Below are 22,967 nucleotides of genomic sequence, written 5' to 3'. Positions count from 1 at the left end.
TGAACTATGTGACCTTCAGTCTGGATGCTGAAGCTCTGGTCAAAGTTGGACAGTTTAGCCCCAAGGCTGAGCCTGGTCAAGATTTCACCATTGATGAGAAGGCCATCATTTGGGTCTGGTCAGATTCCAAGGTCAGAAATATGGGAACCAAATAATGGGGATTCATTTTCCTGTGTGAAGCTAACTCCATATTCTCTTTTTATGGCTATAAAACCCTCCTTAGACATTATTTTGTTTTTACTTTTACAACCTTCTGGGAGAAAAAAGGCAAGTAATTAATTAGATGGTTAGATGGTTGGATTTTTTTTTTTGCCACTATTTATTTTTATTTGGTCAGTTTTAAACATTATTCCTTGTTTACAAAACTCATTCTATTCTGCCCTCCCCTCCCCCCCCCTTCCTGTAGCTGATGCACAATTCCACTGTGTATTACATGTGTCCATAATCAGAACCTATTTCCATGCTGTTGATGTTTGCACTAGGATCTTCATTTAGGGTCTATATCCCCAGTCACATCCCCCTCGACCCATCTAATCAAGCAATTGTTTTCTTTGGTGTTTCTGCTCCCACAGCTTTTCCTCGGAATATGGATAGTGGATTTTCTCATAGATCCCTCTGGGTTGTTCATGATCATTACACAGCCACCAATAGAGAAGTCCATTACGTTCGATGATACCACAGTGTATTAGTCTCTGTGTACAATGTTCTCCTGGTTCTTCTCTTTTCACTCTGCATCACTTCCTGGAGGTTGTTCAAGTTCCCATGGAATTCCTCCACTTTATTATTCCTTTTAGCACAATAGTACTCCATCACCAACATATACCACAGTTTGCTCAGCCATTCCCCAATTGATGGGCATCCCCTCATTTTCCAATTTTTGGCCACCACAAAGAGTGCAGCTATGAATACTCTTATTCAACTCTTTTTCCTTATCATCTCATTGGGGTACAAACCCAGCAGTGCTATGGCTGGATCAAAGGGCAGACAGTCTTTTAGCACCCTTTGGGCATAATTCCAAATTGTCCTCCAGAATGGTTGGATCAATTCACAACCCCACCAGCAATTATTAATGTCCTGACTTTGCCACACCCCCTCCAGCATTCATTACTTTCTCTTGCTGTCATGTTAACCAATCTGCTAGTTATGAGGTGATACCTCAGAGTTGTTTTGATCTGCATCTCTCTGATTATAAGAGATTTAGAACACTTTTTCATGTGCTTATTAATAGTTTTGATTTCTTTATCTGAGAACTGCCTATTCATGTCTCTTGCCCATTTATCAATTGGAGAATGGCTTGATTTTTTGTACAATTGATTTAGCTCTTTATAAATTTGAGTAATTAGACCTTTGTCAGAGGTTTTTGTTATGAAGATTTTTTTCCCAATTTGTTACTTCCCTTCTAATTTTGGTTACATTGGGTTTTCTGTATAAAACCTTTTTAATTTGATGTAATCAAAAGTATTTATTTTCCATTTTGTGACTTTTTCTAAATCTTACTTGGTTTTAAAATCTTTCCTTTCCCAAATATCTGACGTATACTATTTTGTCTTCATCTAATTTACTTATAGTTTCCTTCTTTATGTTCAAGTCATTCACCCATTCTGAGTTTATCTTGGTGTAGGGTGTGAAGTATTGTTCCAAACCTAATCTCTCCCACACTGTCTTCCAATTTTCCCAGGAGTTTTTATCAAATAGTGGATTTTAGTCCCAAAAGCTCTGGGATCTTTGGGCTTGTCATAGACTGTTTTGCTGAGGTCACTAACCCCAAGTCTATTCCACTGATCCCCCTTTCTGTCTCTTAGCCAGTACCATATTGTTTTGATGACCACTGCTTTATAGTATAGTTTGAGATCTGGTACTTCAAGTCCTCCTTCCTTTGCATTTTTTTCATTATTTCCCTGGATATCCTTGATCTTTTGTTCTTCCAACTGAACTTTGTTATGTTTTTTTCTAATTCAGTAAAAAAGTTTTTCGGTAGTTCTATGGTTATGACATTAAATAAGTAAATAAGTTTGCGTAGGATGGTCATTTTTATTATGTTAGCTCATCCTACCCATGAGCAGTTAATGTTTTTCCAATTGTTTAGACCTAGTTTTAATTGCATTGAAAGTGTTTTGTATTTGTGTTCATATAGTTCCTGTGTTTGTCTTGGCAGATAGATTCCTAAGTATATTATATTGTCTAGGGTGATTTTTTTTTAAACCCTTACCTTCTGTCCTGGAGTCAATACTATGTATTGGCTCCAAGGCAGAAGAGTGGTAAGGGCTAGGCAATGGGGGTCAAGTGACTTGCCCAGGGTCACACAGCTGGGAAGTGACTGAGGCCAGATTTGAACCTAGGACCTCCCGTCTCTGGGACTGGCTCTCAATCCACTGAGCTACCCAGCTGCCCCCTAGGGTGATTTTAAAATGGAATTTCTCTATCTAATTCTTCCTTCTGAGATGTGTTGGATATATATAGAAATGCTGATGACTTATGGGGTTTATTTTGTTACTTGCAACTTTGCTAAAGTTGTTGATTATTTCCACTAGCTTTTTAGTTGATTCTCTAGGATACTTTAAGTAGGCCATCATATCATTCACAAAGAGTGATAGCTTGGTCTCCTCATTCCCAATTTTAATAACATCAATTTCTTTTTCTTCTCTAATTGCTAATGCTAGTGTTTCTAGTAGAATGTTAAATAATAGAGGTGGATAATGAGCATCCTTTTTTCACTCCTGATCTTATTGAGAATGCATCTAGTTTATCCCAATTGCAGACGATGTTGGCTGATGGTTTTAGATGAATAGTGTTTATTATTTTTAGGAAAGACCCTTCTATTCCTATACTTTCTAGTGTTTTCAATAGGAATGAGTGTTGTATTTTGTCAAAGGCTTTTTCTACATCTATTGAGATAATCATGTGATTTTTGTTGGTTTGCTTGTTTATATGATCAATTATGTGGATGGTTTTCCTAATATTGAGCCATCCTTGTATTCCTGGCATAAATTCCACTTGATCATAGTGAATAACTGTAGTTGAGGCATTGCCGTAAAGGCAGGGCCGTAAAGGCAGAGCCGTAAGGGTTAAAGCCTCCTCTTCTCCCTGCTTGGGCTGCATAGTCAAGGTCTGGGTTGAACTGTGTATGACCTGCCCAGCTGCATGCTCAAGGTTGGAATAGTCAGCAGAGGGAGGATTGATAAAGTTTGTGAGAAATTGTGATAGACTGTGGGAAACTTGCTTCTCTATCTTTGTTTGGAATCCTCTCGGTTCTTCCTGGTGCCTGGCAGGTAACGTCATGAATTCCTATGAATCTGCCCAATTATTGGTTCCTGCTGTTGCTGGGCGGTAACATCATATCTTCCTGTGTGTTAACCTATATATGCTTTGTGTGAACCCAATAAAGCTTTGTCGCTATGCATTTCATATAGCGTCCATTCATTACTCTTCATTTCGTTACCCCAAGTAAGGTCAAACAGGGCTGGCCAACACTGGCGATGAGCCTTACAAATAACTCTCATGATGACTTGCTGTAGTCTTTTTGCTAGTATACTATTTAAGATTTTTGCATCTATTTTCATTAAGGAGATTGGTCTATAGTTTTCTTTCTCTGTTTTTGACCTGCCTGGCTTTGGAATCATTACTGTATTTGTGTCATGAAAGGAATTTGGTAGAACTCATTCTTTGCTCATTCTGTCAAATATTTTATATAGTATTGGGCTTAGCTGTTCTTTGAAAGTTTGATAGAATTCACTTGTGAATCCATCATGCCCTGGGGATTTTTTCTTAGGGAGTTCTTTGATGCCTTGTTCCATTTTTTTTTCTGATATGGGGTTGTTTAGATAGTCTATTTCTTCCTCTGTTAGTCTAGGCAATTTATATTTTTGTAAATATTCATCCATATCACCTAGGTTATCATATTTATTCCCATATAATTGGGCAAAAACGTTTTTAATGATTGCCTTAATTTCCTCTTCATTGGAGGTGAGGTCTCCCTTTTCATCTATGATACTATTAATTTGGTTTCTTCTTTCCATTTTTTTTTATTAGATTGACCAGTACTTTGTCTATTTTGTTTGTTTGTTTTTTTTAAAATACTAAATACCACCTTCTAGTCTTATTTATTAGTTTAATAGTTCTTTTGTTTTCTATTTTATTAATTTCTCCCTTAATTTTTAGGATCTCTAATTTAGTTTACTTCTGGGGATGTTTAATTTGTTCTCTTTCAAGTTTTTTGATTTGCATGTCCAATTCATTGACCTCTACCCACCCTAATTTGTTAATATATGAACTTAAGGATATAAATTTTCCCCTGAGTACTGCTTTCACTGCATCCCATAGATTTTGAAAGGATGTCTCATCATTGTCATTTTCTTTAATGAAATTATTGTTTCTATGATTTGTTCTCTAACTAACTGATTTTGGAGAATCATATTATTCAATTTCTAATGAATTTTTGATTTGGCTCTCCATGTACCCTTACTGGTCATTTTTTATTTCATTATGACCTGAAAAGGTTGCATTTATTATTTCTGCTTTTCTGCATTCCTTTGCCATGTTTTTGAGCTAGTACATGGTCAAACTTTGTGAATGAACCATGTGCTGCTGAAAAGAAGGTGTATTCCTTTTTGTCCCTATTCATTTTTCTCCATATATCTATTAACTCTAATTTTTCTAAGATTTCATTCTCCTCTTTTACCTCTTTCTTGTTTATTTTTTGTAGCATACCAGGCAATGTTGGCATCTGGGAAGTATGATTGATATATTGATATTATATTACCAGACACATGGTCAGAGCTCTTGATGTTCATTGTATGGAAAGGCCTTTTTATTTGATTTATCTAAATTTGATAGTGGTAGGTTCAGGTCTCTCACTAGTATAGTTTTACGATCTATTTTCCTCCTTCAATTCCACTAGTTTCTCCTTTAGAAATTTGGATGCTATACCATTTGGTGCATATATGTTGATTACTGATATTTCCTCATTAGATATACTCCTTTTAATTAGGATATATTTACTTTCCCTATCCCTTTTAATCAGATCCATTTTTACTTTCGCTTTGTCAGATATCATGATTGCAACTCCTGCCTTCTTTCTGTCAGTTGAGGCCCAATAGGTCTTGCTTCAGCCTCTAATTTTGACCTTGTGAGTATCTACCCGCCTCAGGTGTGTTTCTTGTAGACAACATATGGTAGGATTTTGGATTCTAATCCATTCTGCTATTTGTCTACATATTATAGGTGAGTTCATCCCATTCCCGGTCAAAGTTATGATTGTCACTTGTGAATTCCCTAGCAGTTTGATATCCTCTCTTAGTTCTGTCCTTACTTCTTTTGCTATATCCTTTTAAACCAGATGTTTACTTTTGTTTTTTTCTTTCTTTTTTTTAATTTTATAATATTTTATTTGATCATTTCCAAGCATTATTCATTAAAGACACAGATCATTTTCTTTTCCTCCCTCCCACCCCCCATAGCCGACGTGTAAGTCCACTGGGCATTAGATGTTTTCTTGATTTGAACCCATTGCTTTGTTGATAGTATTTGCATTAGAGTGTTCGTTTAGAGTCTCTCCCCTGTCGTGTCCCCTCAACCTCTGTAGTCAGGCAGTTGCTTTTCCTCGGTGTTTCTACTCCCACAGTTTGTCCTCTGCTTATGGATAGTGTTTTTTCTCCTAGATCCCTGCAGATTGTTCAGGGACATTGCATTGCCACTAATGGAGAAGTCCATTACATTCGATTATACCACAGTGTATTAGTCTCTGTGTACAAATCACTCTGTGAGGGATTTGACAGGGGTGGGGGTGGGGGGGCGATAAGAGGAAGGGGAGGGAAACCGCCAAGAGGGGGAGGTGCCAAGGCAAGAGACTGAGAAGGGGAAAAAGGGCTGCCGAGAAGAGGGAGGAGATGTGGGGGAAGGTGAAGCCTGAGGAAGCTGCGGGAAAGGAGAGAAAGCAGGGAAGCCAGGAGGATGCCGGGAAGAAGGTTCAAGGTGGAATCCAGAAGTCCCCCGTTTATTTGGTTGGGAAGTAGAAACCCCAGGTTTGGACCTTGTCCAGGGGGAGTCCCCCCCCCCCAAAGGTCAGACTTCAGCAGACAATGGACATCCTGGTAGTTGGGAGGGAGGAGCTAATCCTATCCCAGGTTAAGCATTTCTCTTGTCCCAGTGGTCTCCCCCGGCTAACGTCCATGAGCAGATGGCCCAGCCCTGGGCTGAGTCTTTCCGTTTTGTGTCCGTTGTAGGGCATCAGCCCCTCCCGTTATCCCGGTCCCGAAGTCCTCCTTTCCTCTCTTACCCTGGAAAGTCCCTCCACTGCCCCTCCCACCCTAAGCCCGGGTCACCTAGAGAGCATTGAAGCTCCCACCTTGGGTGGCTCCTCCTAGTGGTCATGTTTGGCCCTCGCAGGGGTCCCTGACCAGAGCGGCCACAGGTGAGTCCTGGACTGCGCAGTCAGCTGTGGGAGCAGCTCTGGGTCGAGGCCTCCCAGCTGAACCCCTTTTGCCCTTCATTGAGGAGGGATTTCGACTATTTAATAGTTCTGGGTTTTTCCAGTTAACAAAGGAAGCCAAGTGATGGCAGGGGAGAGGCGCCAGGAAGCCTCACTTCCTGGGGCAGAAGGGGGCTTCCTAGACAGGCTATGCAGAAAGGGAGCCCGACACCGGAAAAGGCCTGGCTCTGGCTGGCCCACACCAGGAACCCCTTTTAGGCCTCCTTCCGGCGTCTTCCAGACTGGCATTGGCAAGCAGCCAGAGAAAGTCCCCATCACAGCACCAGAGCCCACCTGGAGATCAATCTGCTACCCAGAATGCCCCGCGCGGTGCCCTCGGGCCCCCTCCTGCCTCCCACAAAGCGGGAATGCAGAGACCCCGAGGAAAGCGCAGGGCCCCAAGCTGTGTTAGGAGAGAGAAGAGCTGGGAACTGGGGACACCTGAGGCCCGGGGAAAGCCAGGAGACCGGAGCGCCCTACAGTGTGCGGGCGAGCACAGGCTCCAGCACCTCAACGACCCACGGGCGAGGGGCGGGGGCGGTCCAGGCTCCTAAAGGATGGGGAGGAAGGAAGGGGAGGATCCGGGGACAGGGATGGGGTGGGCTCAGAAAGGGGGAGGAGTGCAGAGGAGAAGGGTCAACTGGGCGGGGCTATCTAGCCCTGCAACAGGCGGAGCAGAAGCCTCCCGGAACCCGGAAGTTACCAGAGTACCCAGAGCCCCGCCCTTCCCTACTTCAAACCTTTTCCCGCAGGCGCTCTGTACACCTTTGTGGAACTCCCTCAGTCCGGCGACTCCAGCCTCGGTAATTACGACGTGGTGCCGGGGGCCTGCGGGAAAGGGTGAGGCCTGGGTCGGGAGAGGTCAGAGGAGGATAGCCTGGGGTAGGGCTGGCGGCAGAGAGCAGGACTGAGTTCGAATCCTCCCTTAGACGAGTCCCTCTGGGGCAGAAAGGGCCCTCCTGGACCTCCTGGAGCCCCACCCCTCCCCCCTCGTCCTAGGACTCTGCTGCTGGCCGAGGCTGGCTGGGGCTGGAAAGGACGGGAGGCCCGCAGGTCGGCGGGCGAATTTTCTGTGGGCTACAATGTATCCCGGGGCTGCTGTGTTGTCTGACAGGGGTCGGCTGTGACCTCCGCTTCCTCTTCGGGGTCTTCTTTCCCGCTGAAATTTCCTGACTGAAGGGGGGCTGAGTGAGGAGGAGGACCCCCCCCCCAGGATTGCCGTGTGGCAAACAGAGCCCCATCTGGGCTGCTGGGGAGCGCAGGGGAGGGTGCCGGGCCAGCATGGGGAGGGCCTGGGTTCCAGTCTGACCTCAGACCCTTCCTGTGCTCTTGGCGGCTCCCCCTTTTGTCTTTGAACCCCCAGCCTGGCCTGGCCCCCCGGAAGGGCTTCCTGGCTGGAGGATCTCCTGGAGACTGGCTGGGCCCCCCCAGCACTGGGAGGGACCCCCATGACCCTCCCCCAGCTCAAGGGGCCTCCAGTAGGCACATGAGAACTTCTGGGATGGGAGAGCTTCGGGGGTCCTGCAGCCCCTCCCCCTCCCCTGAGAGCAGGGCTTTGGCTTTGGGCCAGTTTTTTTGTCAGATTCGACCCACCTTGGCCTCGTGGTCACATCCGGGCCCTGTTCCTGGTTCTTCTCCCCCTATTTGTTCTCCCCCTTCTCCAGTTTTTCCTCCTTCACCTCCCTGATTCTCCTGAGATGGTTCAAACCCCCCTCCAGAACCCCCAGAAGGCCCCTCCTTGTGGGCCTCCCATTCTCTCAGTACCCCCGATGGGGCCCTGCTCTCCCCCAGGAGCTCTCTGCTGCCCCCACCTTCCTCAGCTTGTATCTGGGCAGTCTGGGGGAAGCTTAGGGGAGGGTCCCTTGGATGGTGGGGGAGGGAAGGAGGCACTGCATGGAGGGGGACGGGGGCTCTCTGCTGCCCAGACTGGTGGCTCAGGGGGAATCCCAACCCTGGGGTGCATTCTAGAGGAAGTGAGGGGCCATTCCAGGGGCCCAGGGATCCCTGACCCAGGTGTCCTGACCCCCAGCTTAGAGCTTCCTCTGGGCTGCCCTCAGACCCAGCCCCCTGAGGATCCCTGAGCTCTGCCTTCCTGCCTGGGATCCTCCCAGGAGCCAAAGCCCTTTCCTGGCCCCTTCTTTGGCCCCCTGGCCCTTGGGCTGGTCCCGATGGGGTTCCAGGCCTTGGGCTCCCCGGCTCCAGTTCCCTTTAGGGATTCCCAGCCTCAGCTGTGCCAAAAGGCCAGGAGCCCCATCCCCCCCCCCCCCCCCCCCAGCCTTCAGGGAGACGCCAGCAAGCCTTCATCCTGCTTCCTGTAATGAGGATGCTAGAAAATAAGTTTTGTTTCATTAGTTTAGAGACAAGAAGTAAAGTGGCTGCTGGAGAAGGAGCCCGAGTTTGAAGCAGGTGGTGTTAATTTCAGCCGTGACAGTTACAAACCGGTTTTCTGTGTCAATTACTCTGTCTGGCAGTTGGCAGAGACACACCCTGAGACTCTGTCAGGGCTGGAGGAGGAACATCTTTGCTTCTCTGTCTGAGGGAAAGAGCTGAAGGAGCTCAGGGTTTTCCTTTCCCAACCTGGGACACACTATTGACTATCTATTGTGGTTTTATGAATTGTTTAACTCTGAGAAGACCAAAGAAAAACCTGGTCTTTGGTTTGGACTCTGAGCCTGTTAACAGACTCTTGATTCTTGTTGAGACTCAATAATTTGTTTTTCTTTTTTTCATTTCTTTTTTTATTTGTTCATTTTCCAACATTATTCCTTGGTTACAAAAATCATTTTCTATCCCCTCCTCCCCTCCCCCGTTCCCTCTCACACCCTTCCTGTCCTTGATCAGAATCCCTTTCCACATTGTTGATATTTGCACTAAGATGCTCATTTAAAGTCTACATCCCCAGCTATTCCGCCCCCCCCCCCCCCCCATGTAATCAAGCAGTTTTTTCCTTCAGTATTTCTACTCCCACAGTTTTTCCTCTGGATGTGGATTGTGTTCTTTCTCATAGATCCCTCTGAGTTGTTCAGGGTCACTGCATTGACACTAATGGAGAAGTCCATTACGTTCGATTGTACCACAGTGTATCAGTCTCTGTGTACAATGTTCACCTGGTTCTGCTCCTCTCACTCTGCATCACTTCCTGGAGGTTGTTCCAGTCTCCATGGAATTCCTCCACTTTATTATTCCTTTTAGCACAATAGTATTCCATCACCAACATATACCACAATTTGCTCAGCCATTCCCCAATTGATGGGCATCCCCTCGTTTTCCAATTTTTGGCCACCACAAAGTGTGCAGCTATGAATATTCTTGTACGAGTCTTTTTCCTTATTATCTCTTTGGGGTACAGACCCAGCAGTGCTATGGCTGGATCAAAGGGCAGACAGTCTTTTATCACCCTTTGGGCATAGTTCCAAATTGCCCTCCAGAATGGCTGGATCATTTCACAACTCCATCAGCAATACATTAATATCCCCACTTTGCCACATCCCCTCCAGCATTCATTACTTTCCTTTGGTGTCATGTTAGCCAATCTGCTAGGTGTGAGGTGATACCTCAGAGTTGTTTTGATTTGCATCTCTGATTATCAGAGATTTAAAACACTTTTTCATGTACTTATTAATAGTTTTGATTTCTTTGGCTTAGCACTTCTTGCTCATGCCCCTTGCCCATTTATCAATTGGAGAATGGCTTGATTTTTTGTACAATTGCTTTAGTTCTTTATAAATTTGAGTAATTAGACCTTTGTCAGAGGTTTTTGTTATGAAGATTGTTTCCCAATGTGTTACTTCCCTTCTAATTTTGGTTGCATTGGTTTTGTTCTACAAAAGCTTTTTAATTTGATGTAGTTGAAATTATTGATTTTATGTTTTGTGACTCTTTCTGAGTCTTGCTTGGTTTTAAAGTCTTTCCCTTCCCAAAGGTTCTGACATGTATACTATTCGGTGTTCACATACTTTACTTATAATTTCCTTCTTTACGTTCAAGTCATTCACCCATTCTGAGTTTATCTTGGTGTAGGGTGTGAGATGTTGATCCAAACCTAATCTCTCCCGCACTGTCTTCCAATTTTCCCAGCAGTTTTTTACAAATACTGGGTTTTTGTCCCCAAAACTGAGATCTTTGGGCTTGACATAAATTGTCTTGCTGAGGTAATTTACCCCAAGTCTATTCCACTGATCCCCCTTTCTGTCTCTTAGCCAGTATCAAATTGTTTTGATGACTGCTGCTTTATAATATGAGATCTGATACTGCAGGGCCTCCTTGGTGCACGCTGGCTCTGAGTCTGGTTCTGTAGTTGGGGTGGGGGAGGGTAGATCGACTTGAGTCTTGTTGGGAGGTTTTTCATCCACTTATAGTATGGAAATGCCCAAATCCCACATACCTTCAATTCTGCGCCCTACTGTAGGGTCCCTCTGTTTTCATGAAAATGGTTTTAATGTTCTTTTGAGGTAGTCTATGTCGTTGGGTGCTGGGGAGAGGAAGTGTCCCTTGTGTAGACTGCCGCCATGCTTACCCGGAAGTCTCTGAGACTCAACAATTTGAAGGTGAAGTTAAGATTTATGAGAGTAATAGTGGTAGTTTTTAAGTAGCTAGAATGAATTTAGATTAGAAAGATCAGGGAGGAGTAGTGTAGCCTGTGAAACACAGCAAAAGCTGTTCCTTGTGGAATCTGGGAGTTTATTTGGGTGGATTTATAATCCCGTAGAATTAGACATCCTTTATCCCTATATATTTCAATAAACATTTTATGTTTTCAGTAAGAGTCTCTTTAGCATCCTTGTACCTGGCCCTGAAGGGAAGTTCATATATGAACTTTACTTCTTCACTGAAGATACTTTTGATTACCTTTATCAAAAGTATCCAAAAGGGTCCAAAAAGTTTTGAAAAGCTTTGAACCTATGTTGGAACAGTTTTTCTATCTAAATATTTTATTTTTCTAACTTGCCAATTTATTTTTAAATTCCCCAGGCTCAGCTGCCCTGGGGAACACTTGAGTCTTTCCAGGGTCCCTGCCCTCCCTGCCAGGAGGTCTTTTGAACTGTGTGCCTTCCCAGCCCCTCCAATGGCTCCCCTTCCCCAAGCTTCCCTGCTCCCCCTTCTGGCAGAGCCCTCAGGCACCTTCCCTGCGAGGGGAGTTTGGGCTCTGCCTCTTGTCAAGGGTAAATTTAGGGTTGTTGACTGAATACAGTATACTAGTGGTCGCCAGGGATTAAAATTCAATCCCAGTAAAAGACTCAATTCAGTTTGAGATTTTTAAGATGGTTTAATTACAATAGAAGGAAGAAATTAGAAGAAGAGAGAGAGGAAAGGGAATTGGACTGCTCTGGCAAGCAAGACAGGAATTGGAGGTCAAGGAAAGGAGAAATCAGTCACCTCACCAAGATCGATCAGGGAAAACTCTTCACCTAACCCATGCTAAAGCTCTTCTCCCAGTCACCTCACCAGCAAGCCTCCCCCCCTCCCCCCCCCCCGCCCCAACAGCAGTTCCCAAACTAGAGTGAGAGCTCGGCGAGAGGAAGTGCCATAAAATATAGAGACCATTCTTTACATCACTTCCTGTGTCTCACATGTACCAAAGGTAGCTTAAGCTTGACTGAGGACATCCCAGGGGTTCTGTCATTTAATTCTTAGTTGTCACTTGCTAGCACATGTCAGTCATAGGCCATTCTCCTCAACACTTAATCCTTAAGTAGGGGTGTAGACATTCCTGGTTGCTAGAATTCTAAGACTATGCAAAATGTAGAAAATCTAAAAGTCATAATCCCTCTGAAGATGATTAGGGGGCTAGTCTCCTCAACTGATCACTAAACATAATCATTTTGCACTGTGACATGGAAATCACTTTAAAAGACTGATATATATTAATTTAAGGTCGCCAAGGAATTCAGCTATGTAATTCCTAAATGAAAACTCAAGTCAGCAGTCAACCTTTTATGGAGTTTAATTACAAACAGGAGGAAGAAAGGTATTAGAAAGAGAGAGACAGAGAGAAAGAGACAGAGAGAGAGAGACAGAGAGAGAGAGAGAGAGAGAGAGAGAGAGAGGAGAGAGAGAGAGAGAGAGAGAGAGAGAGAGAGAGAGAGAGAGAGAGAGAGAGAGAGAGAGAGAGAGAGAGAGAGAGAGAGAGAGAGAGAGAGAGAGAGAGAGAGAGAGAGAGAGAGAGAGAGAGAGAGAGAATAGGGCTTAAATACCCCCTCTGTTTAGGCTGGGCCAAAAGGCCCAAGCCCTTAGATAGCTGAGGCAAAGAAAAGAGATCAGTCCCTATCACTCACGTGACCAAAATGGAGAAACAGTCTCAGGGGCCTCCACCTCCAGCTTCCTTCAGAGCAAGCTTCTCAGAGCACAACCTCTCAGAGCAAAAACTCTCCAACCAACCCTTCAGTCCTCAGACCCCTCCATCTTTAAGGAAACCATCTCAGTTCCCTCCCCTCAGTTCTCACATCTACCAATCACTGTCCATGTCTTCCCTGTGCCAACGGTGGCTCTAGCTTAACCCAGGACCTCCCAGAGGTCTGCCCCTTTGCACATTTCTGTTGAAGGTCATATTCTCAAATAATTAAATTTTGATCTATGATGCGGCCCTTCCTAAATCCTGTTAGGACTGAGTAGGGTGGAGATTGTAAGTTCCAAGACCTGGTTCTGTCATTCCAAGTATCTCTATTGTATCAATTCTAAAATCAATCATGACTCAAAGAACTTCCTGTTCTATGCTTAAGTATAGGTCAAAACCCTTTCCATTGTTCAGCAAAAGGTTTCTGTCCTAAAGTAATCTTAAGTATGGAGGAGAAGGACCCTCCCATGCCAGAGGGGGGGTTCACATTCCAATAGACTATCAATAGGAAATTTTTTCAAGTATGAAATTTCCCAATGGTGAAATTTCCAACATTTATAAGTCTAAGAAATTTTAAGGTTTACAGCACCTTTAAATTCTTCTAACTCCAGGTGCATACACAATTTTCCCTTCCCTACAATAGTTAGAGATAAGAGGGGAATAGAAGAGAGAGACAGCACAACCAATGTTTGCTTGGTGCATTGACAAAACCAATTGGAGTTAGTCCCTTTTTGGCATAAGAGTATACATTCAAGTTAAACGTTCAACCACACCCAAAGTTCATTCAGTATCTTCTTGATGTAGTGTAGGTTTTCAGGCATCTTTCTGCAAACAGTTCATTCTCTGGATTTAGGAATCAGCAAGCTTCTTTCCTTGAAGATCTTTCTCACAGAAAAATTTTCTGATTTTTGATTTTTATTAAAATATAATCCCCCTCCCCCGAAGTGGGTGTTGAGAAACACCCAGTTCTGCTCAGGATGCAAGGTTGAGTTATGGTGGTATATGAGTCAATTATCAAAAGAAGAGGGAAATGAAACCAAAAACATGAAGAAAAATGGAAGAAAGTTAAATTTCTGGGAGAAAAGAAAAAAAATTCAAAATCAGAATCAAAATATCAAAATTTATGTATATTAAAATTTTACTTGTCTTAGTGTCCAGTAAATTTCTTACAGACCCTTGTATTAGGGTCCAATTAAAATAATGTCTATCCCACAACTGTAGGACAGAATGAAGTAATATTTAACTTACCCATTTACAGCCAAGACTACAGGAAGTTGCCATACTAAAAGAGAGAAAAAGCATTAGATTTTTTTGTGTGTGGTAGGGAAGTGTCATTCCCTAGTCTGATTTTTTTACCATCCATGGAGGATCCCAATGCCATGCTGCCTCTTGTGGGTTTGGGAGGATGGGAGAAAGAGGGGGCATAAGAGGAGGAACAGAGGGAGGGGCTCATGTGCCACTTGAGACCCTCTTCTCTTCTAGAACTGCCCCTCCTCCCTCTGCTGGTAGCAGGCTTTCCCCTGATGTCAGGCTACCTCTTTCCTGTATTTCTCTCCTATACTATATTCATTGTACTCTCATTTTTTCACTATCTGTTTTAATTAAGCTAAAATTTTCATTGTTAAAAGCTACTAGAAGTTTTCATTCCTCTGCCTCAAGGGTATAATATTAATTTACTATTCTACTATATTCTCAAAAAACTTATATGATTAAAAACTACTCTCTTATCAAAACTCCTCATTCAACTGTTTTTAAGAGTTACCAATGACCTCTTTTCTTATAGGGATTCATATCATTTTAACTTATTGGGTCTCTTAAAAAAAGTTATTCTTTTTTGTTTGTTTGTTTTTGTTTTTTTCACTCTTTTTTAATTACCTTTTGATGATTCTCTTGAGTTCTGTGTTTGGACATCAAATTTTTTGTTCAGTTCTGGCCTTTTCTTTACGAATTCTTGAAATTCTTCTATTTTGTTAAATGACCATACTTTCCCCTGTAAGGATATAGTTAGTTTTACTGAGTAGTTGATTCTTGGTTGCAGACCTAGTTCCCTTGCTTTCCGGAATATCGTATTCCGTGCCTTTCAATCCTTCAGTGTAGATGCAGGCAGATCCTGCGTTATCCTCGCTGTGGTTCCATGGATCTGAATGACTTCTTGGCAGCTTGTAATATTTTTCCCTTGTTCTGATAGTTCTTGAATTTGGCTATAACATTCCTGGGTGTTGTCAATTGGGGATTAAGTACAGGAGGTGATCTGTGAATTCTTTCAATCTCCACTTTTTCCCCTTGCAGTAGAATGTCAGGACAGAGAGGGCAAAGGTCAATGAATTGGACATGCAAATTAAAAAATTAGAAAGTGAACAAATTAAAAATCCTCAGATGAAGACTAAATTAGGTTGGAAGGGAGGGAGGGAAATAATGTGATGATTTTAAACAAGGAAAAATATTCTAAGCTAAATGAATTAATTCAAACTCAAAAAGTTCAAAAACAAAAATAAAAAATCCTCATTTAACCCTTACAGAGATGAGTCTGGAAAAGATGGAGGAACTTCACCACAGTGACTCACTGGGGCTACGTTGCTGCCTCTACAGGGGGCCTGGAGTGCCAGGGATGGCCTTGGAGAGGGACAGACACCCAGTCCAGGTGAGTGCATTCCAGCTCCAGATGGGAGTCCCCTCAGCCATGGAGGCCCTTCCCTGGCTCTTACACAAGATGGGCTGGGAAACTGCTCCTTTCTTCCTAAGCCATTTCTGTCCCCACATCCCAGGCAGGAGGAACAGCCCTTCCTGGCTCTCTTCTCGGCTTTGTGAGTGATTCCTGGGCCCTCAGGTAGCTCAGACCCCAAGAACTCCCCCCAGGTGCTGCCTCCCATGCCTGCCAGTCACCTCTCCAGTGAAAGAGGAGGAGAGAGACAGTTTTACATCACTTTCCTGCATCTCATCTTTACAAATGATGACTTAGCTTGACTAAAGACAGCCCAGGAATCTGTCCTTTTTTCTGCACATGTCTGTTGAAGGCTATTTCCTCAGATAATTAAATCTTGAGTTTCATGCAGACCTTCCTAATCTTGTTAAACTAAGAAGAATGGAGAAATGTAGAGTTTCCAAACCCGATTCTGTTATTCCAAGTATCTCCATTGTTAGTGATCAGGAAATAGCTAAATCAGATCTTCAAAAGAATGGTCTGATTAGGGTGGAATAGTTTTAGAATTCATATGAGGAGGATGTTGAAAAACACAGAAATCACTTAGCTATGCAGGGCTGAATTACGAGGTATATAAATCAACTAGCAAGTGTATTAGAAAAATAGAATCAGTGAGGAATATTTCTGGATGTGGTTAATGGATACTCTGGCTGAATATAGAGATACTAGGGGAAACAAGGGTGCCTAGTTTGTGATAATTAAAATAGTGGAAGACTTAAATTGTGGCAGATAAAAGAGTTGGAGCCTTAAATTGTGACCGCAGAAAATATGGTTTCAAGATAGTGTCTTGTTTTTAAATCAAATATAAGGTGGTCGCCAGGGAAAAATTCCCAATTATTAAATATACCGAAGTCAGCTGGGTTTTATAGAGATTTTAATTCATACAAATGAGGAATTAAAGAGAGAGAGGAAAAAAAGGAAATCATGAGAAAAGGGCTATACCAGCCTAGGCCAGCATGAGCCAGCCTAGGAAGAGAGGGATCAGTCAGTCTTTTATCAACTCACCACAAGATCTCTGAGAGGAAGCCCCGAGAGAGTCCTTCAAGGCAGCCTTTCCCAGCTGAATCCTGAATCTACATATCCCCAGCTCTATCTGAGCTCCCTTTTAAAGCGAATATTCTCCTATGTCACCTCCCCTAAGTTCTTACATCTACCAATCACAGTAGACGTTTTCCAAAGGACAGCCCATTCTGAATTCACACCTAAGAAGGCTTGAACTTTTGATTAAGTTCACACCTGAAAAAACCCCTGAGTAAGTTCTCACCTCTTTGCCACTTACAAGTACACAAGTTGCCTGACCTTTATAGGTACTTAGCACCCTTTTGTATTAGATCTAAAAATAGGCACAGCTTAAGAGCTTTTTCCTTACTATAAGTATGGGTTTAAGTACTTTTCATTGTTTAGCAAGGAGTTTACAACTTTATCTTCCCCTAGGTCATGCCCAAGTAGGGGTGGAATAGAGTTCACACATTCCTGGTCAAGTACCTTCACTGCCCAAATGGGGAATGGTCTTAACCAGACCTTCTAAAGTAGGGTCTGAGAATTTTTAACATTCACAAGTCTGAGAAATTCACAATTTGTAATGGAGATAGTGGTACTTCTGATAGATAGAGAGATACTACTAGAGGGTTACTCTGGGGTTGCCTATTGATCACTATTGATGGCTAATAGATCAAGATATTTCCTACCCTCCTCCACCCTTCCCCTCCCTTAACCACCTTCTTCTTGAAGCCTTTGGCTTTGCCCCTCCCCCCCCTGAGTGGACTGTGAGATATATGAGGAAAAACTCCTTTTCCTTTCTCAAGTAAGGGGGTTTATTGGGAACAACAGGATGGGGATTGAGGTAAAAGGGAAAGGGATGTCCCTAATCTATAAGGAGAATTAGGAGGGTTTTTGGAAATGTCAGTCCTGTCACAACTGTGACATAGGGACAATAAGAGAGTGGAGGACAAGTATTTTTCTTCTTTCCTTCTTTAAAGCAGCCAGATAATCTCTGCTGGAGTAATTCAAGTCCAGACTTGATTATCTTACCTATTCTGGCTACCTAGATGCTAAGGTAAGAATGGGTTTTAGGAAAATGGTTTAGGGAAGGGATTTACATGCACATAGTTTTACATAACAAATCTTATAATAATTTTTCAAATTATTCCAACAATTTCACTAACTTTCAAAATATGCAATTGTCCTATTTCCTAATGTCTATAACTTCACTAAGTAAAATCTTCTAATACTAACAAATGCTAACCTACAATCATAATGCAATCAAACTTCTATACTTCAGTCTCTACTTCCTTAAGCCTTGAATAAATTCACTAGGCTATCACTATTGTTAGTAGTTAGAATATTAATAACCTATTCTAATTAAATTAGTTCATTAGTAACTTAGTACTTGCATTGTAAAGATTAAAATTTAGGGGAGATGGGGAGACTGAGGCAGGTAGAAATTAGTTTCTCTCTGCAAGGAGTATTATATTTTTTAGAGGTTTATTAAAGTTAAGGATTAAAAGAAAATACAGGATAAGAAAAAACACGTGTCTAGGCCAGAGGCCTAGACCTCACCTACATTATGGAAAGAGCTGTGTCTGCTCCAAAACGGAAGTCCAAAAAACGCCAAGAGCCCCTCAAAAGCCTTTGACTCTACTTAAATACGTTCTCGATCTCGGCCCAGGCGAGATTACAAGGCATTCTGGGGAAGTGGAGCAAAGGCTCGTGGGGATTGTAGTCCTGTATTCGAGTCTATTTTTTACATACCCCCCTTTGATCATTTGCAAAAAAATTAATTTTTTTCCAAAGGATCATGAAAACATAATCAATTTAAAGATTACAATAATTGAGGATAAGAGAAAGAAAAGAATAAAATCAATAATTACTGGACGCATTGACAGAAAGCCAGTTAGGGGGTAGTCCCCTTTGGCATGAAAGTATGCATGCAAATAAATGTTCATTAACCACACCCAAAGTTCATTTTGTGCAGTTCGTGGTCTGGAGGCTTCTTCATGATGGCTTCTCCAACAGTTCAGTTTCTGAATTCAGGGAAGTAGCATCTTCTTTACCTAAAATTCTTCTCAAAAGGAATTTAAACTATGCAATTTAAATAATGATATTTTTTTTTACATTCCCCCCGTTAAGAGGGTGATTGAAAGATTCAGAATCAGTTAGGGATGCATGGCTGAGGTATGAGGTATATGAATCAATTGGCAAGAGATATTAAAAAGACATCAGAAAATCCAAAAGAAAAGAAAAATTTCTGGATGAAAATATAGACTATCAAAGTCTTATGTGTAAAAATTCCAAGTAGAAGAAAAATAAATCTATAACAGGTCCTTCAATCAGGGCCCAATCAAAATGACCTAAGAAATGATGCATTTACCCAGTCAGTGCCAGGACTACAGAAAGGTACCACACTATGAGAGGCAGAAAAGAAAGGGACCAGATTATAGAAGCCAAGGTTTTGGGGATACTCATCTGTGAGTATCTTCAGAGTGAGTGTAGATACAAGGAAAGCCTATGTCTTAACACATGTTAAACATAGTAACCTCGAGTCTTCACACTAGGTTCAAGACCTTTGTATTAGCCTAGAAGTGCATCAATCCATCCTAGATTGGCCTTTCTTTGGCTCTATGAAATGGCTCTTGTGTGTATCTCTTGTCCTGGAATCAGACAGAATCATCAAGCAAAGTCCCATAATTTATTTAAATAATTAGTGGCATCATTTTTATAGTCACAAGCTTTTTAGGGCATGTATTAGCAAATGTATCTTAAACTTGTAGCACTGAAAATCAAAAGGTTAAAGAAAATCTTAATACTGGTGACATGTGCTTCAAATATAAAAAGGAGAGAAAAAATAATAAAAAAACTGAAAAAGTATATTGCACATGCAAGAAAAATATAATAATAAAAGAGCTTTTAAAAAATTCAAAAATATAGCTTATAATCATTGACACTCTGTGTCAGTTAAGAAAAATAAAATACAAGGCTTTCTCACCAAAAAATGAGATCCGTTTCCTCTTTGTATCTGGCCATGATCACTGTGAGTAGAAGGCAAATGAATTGAACAAGGTTAACAATTTTTCATCTTTAAAAATACAGTAGTACAAATATGTAGATATCAAAAACCCCAAAATTCTCAATAGCCCAATTAATTACAATAGCAAACAAACACACTTTCATATTTCACATAAGTTGCTGTATGACATTTTTAAAACCTATGAATTGATGGACGTTTGTCACAATTTTTACAAACATAGTAATCCTTCAACCTTGGTATTTAAACATATTTTTTAAACAAAGTAAAACTCATCTAGGGTTAAGAACATAATTAAGAAATCTATATATCATTCTGGTGTAAGTAAAGTAGTGAGCTGAAGAGTATAAATAAAGGGGTGCTCCTTTTGGAGGCTTTTTAAGGGTACAAATACCCTGAAATTAACTGCCCAACTTCTATTCACATGTGGGAAGGTTGGGGTTTATAAAATACATTTCACTTCAGCTACTGTAATGGGCCTTACCTCGTGGTAGGGGCAGGCAAAAATAACCAGATTGTTAAAAAAAAATCCCAAAATCATATTTAAAAAACCCTTAAAATCAAATCATTTGAGGTATTTAGCACATTAAAATTCCAAAGGTTGTTAATACAATTATAACCAGTTCTGAAGTCCATCTATCCTCAGCAAAATAGAAAAAGGCTGTTTTTTCATATATGGGCTTATTCACAATAATATTTGTTCAACACAGTTATAGGGGAAAAACAACAGAATTTTAAAACTCAGTACATTCAAAATAAATTCAATCAACCTTCAATTCACAGAATAATATTCAATCCAGTAATATATGAACTTAAAATCACAAAGTAAAACCTTAAACAAAACAATGCAATAGAATACAGAGATTTTTTTATAAATCATTGGAGTCTGAAATGCCTTAGAATATAGCCTTTAGTCTTTAAAGTTCCTTGGGGTTTTTTTTGTTTGTTTGTTTGTTTGTTTTTAATTATCCATTTAAATGTCTATTGTCCGAAGGTAGAGTAGTAAAGGCTAGGCTATGGGGTTCAAGGGATCCGTCCAGGGCCCCATAGCTGGGAAGCATCGGAGGCCAGATTTTAACTAGAGACCTCCCGTCTCTGGGCCTGGCTTCCAGTTCGCTGGGCCACCCATTTTCCTCCCCAAAGTTAAAGTTGAATCTTTGGGCTGAGTCTGCTCCCTGACAGGCAGGCAAAATCAATGAAATTGCCAGAAGAGTCAAAAATGCTTTTAAACAGCCCATTGCTTTTTAGGTTTCTGTTTGAAAAGTCTGTTTCTTCTCTCTAGTCTTTTCTGTCTTTCCCCTCTCTGATCCCCCTGCGGCCAATACCCCCAGCCACGTGGAGGCTTAGCCCAAGGGAAAATTACCTGGTCTCCTTTCCCTCTGGTCTCTCCCCTCCGCCCACGTGGCCAATACTGTTACCAGCTGGTCGCAATGAGTCCTGAGCGATCTGCTCCAAGGATCTGGGTGATGAGCCGGCTGGGGTCCTGCTCCTGGGTCTGGGGCGCAGAAATAGGCAGGCAGCGGGCCGGTGAGAGGCCAGGAGCAGGAGCGGCTGCGGGGGTGGGCAAGGCCGGGACCAGGTACCAGGTGAGGATGATCAGGGCTGCAGGCTGCAGGCAGGAAGCGGTGGGCCGAGCCAGGTGGGGTGGGCAGCAGGTCCGGAGTCTGTAGCAGCTTTTTGAGGGTAGAAAACCTTGGCCAGAGAGATATGGCTCAAAAAAAATTTTTCTAGGTACTAGCTATTAAACGTTGAACTAAAGATCAGAAAAGAATTTAAAAGACTGAAAGTTCTTTTTTCCATTAGGTCGCCAACTGTAAAGATTAAAATTTATGGAATATGGGGAGACTGAGGCAGGTAGAAATTAGTTTCTCTCTGCAAGGAGTATTATATTTTTTAGAGGTTTATTAAAGTTAAGGATTAAAAGAAAATACAGGATAAGAAAAAACACGTGTCTAGGCCAGAGGCCTAGACCTCACCTACATTATGGAAAGAGCCGTGTCTGCTCCAAAACGGAAGTCCAAAAAACGCCAAGAGCCCCTCAAAAGACTTTGACTCTACTTAAATACGTTCTCGATCTCGGCCCAGGCGAGATTACAAGGCATTCTGGGGAAGTGGAGCAAAGGCTTGTGGGGATTGTAGTCCTGTATTCGAGTCTATTTTTTACAGCATGTGTACATAGGTTGTACTTAGTGCAGATTTACATTTGTACATCCTTCTAAATTTCTGTGCAAACTCATGCAGAAAAGAATTATCTTTGAATTTTCCACAGTTCTTATCAGTGCATCTTTTTGTCATGCAGCTATGCATATTGTATACTTACCCATTCCATGAGGTATCTTACTACAATGTAATACTATGTAGCATGTGCATGCATATATGTGATGCTAACATGTATGATGCATTCTTACATATCCTTATGTTAAAAAGTTTCTAAAATTTCAAAGTTCCAAAGTCCTTCCATATCCTTTTATTCTGCTTGTAGAACTCTGTCTTCCTCTCTGGTCAGCATGACACTCTTCATCTTCCAGTCTTGTTTGAAGACACGTTCTTCAAATGAGGATCCAGTGGAATAATCAGGAACCAGGAATATGTATGCGTGTAAGATTTTTACATGTGCAAGCATGTAAGAGTAAATTTACTTTTGCATGGAAGTAAGATGGAATCTTCATGAATGTTTATTAGAATTTCTCAATCTTTGTTTGTGAAAGTAAGGATTACATGTGTCTTCTTCATGCATGAGGGTAAGATTTGTATATGTACATCTTCGTGCCTGCAAGTAAGCTGTACATGTGTTTTTCATGGGTGGGTGTGAGCATTATGCATAAGTTCTCAAGATTGTGTTAAGAATACTGATTTGATGTTTCTATTCTTTTTGCTATGTGACTCTTTTCAAGGAGATTTATTATATGGTTACTGTAATCATTTCTTTATAGTTCCTGTACTCATTTATTGGAGACAATTTAGAAAATTATGTATTCATTTGCAATAACATTGTCTCTTTCTGTTCTGTCACTATGGTTGGCTGGCAGAGAGTGTATAAAATTATATCAAGGCTTCTATATGACTGCTAAATTTTCAAATGCACGTTTTCCTTTTATCTGCATTACTGGCTGTATTTGCTTCAGGGGTGTTATCCTTTCATCATTTCAGCATGTGCAGTGCTCCCTTGTCTATTCTGGTGGCAAGTACTCTCATGTGCTTTCCTTTGTTTTCATTAGCTTTCATTCACAAGGGCTGCTTTTGATTTCTTCTTGGGCTGTTCATGTTGCTTTTCATGAGTAGGACTTTTTTTCATATGTCAGTTTTCTGTGTCTTCACTGATGACATGTGAGGTATCTGAAATTATGAGATAATAACTTCCTGGTATACCCTCTCTCTCTTCCTTCCCCCAGTAGAGGCTGTTTAAGGATGAAGGTTGAGAGATATGGATAACCTTTTTCAG

General features: G+C 41.8%; 2 protein-coding genes across 4 annotated transcripts in view; both read left to right on the top strand.

The window, feature by feature from the left end:
- LOC107652138 (zinc finger protein 420-like) overlaps positions 1-22,967 on the top strand; it is a 181,726-nt gene that overhangs the window by 76,543 nt on the left and 82,216 nt on the right. The window lies entirely within an intron of this gene.
- LOC100617283 (zinc finger protein OZF-like) overlaps positions 7,119-22,967 on the top strand; it is a 31,597-nt gene continuing 15,748 nt past the window's right edge. For 2 of the 3 annotated variants that reach the window (XM_056820261.1, XM_056820259.1), the window contains exons 1-2: positions 7,119-7,269; positions 15,320-15,441. In XM_056820261.1, coding sequence (XP_056676239.1) covers positions 15,322-15,441 — 120 coding nt within the window. In that variant the 5' untranslated portion in view covers positions 7,119-7,269; positions 15,320-15,321. Of the gene's footprint in view, positions 7,270-8,818; positions 8,873-15,319; positions 15,442-22,967 lie in introns of all 3 variants that reach the window. The other variant, XM_056820260.1, reaches the window with a different exon arrangement.

This window comes from Monodelphis domestica, chromosome 3 (genome assembly GCF_027887165.1).
Source record: "Monodelphis domestica isolate mMonDom1 chromosome 3, mMonDom1.pri, whole genome shotgun sequence".
NCBI lineage: Eukaryota > Metazoa > Chordata > Mammalia > Didelphimorphia > Didelphidae > Monodelphis > Monodelphis domestica.
The sequence above is the reverse complement of the archived record's forward strand: the minus strand, read 5'-3'. Positions and strand labels throughout refer to the sequence as shown.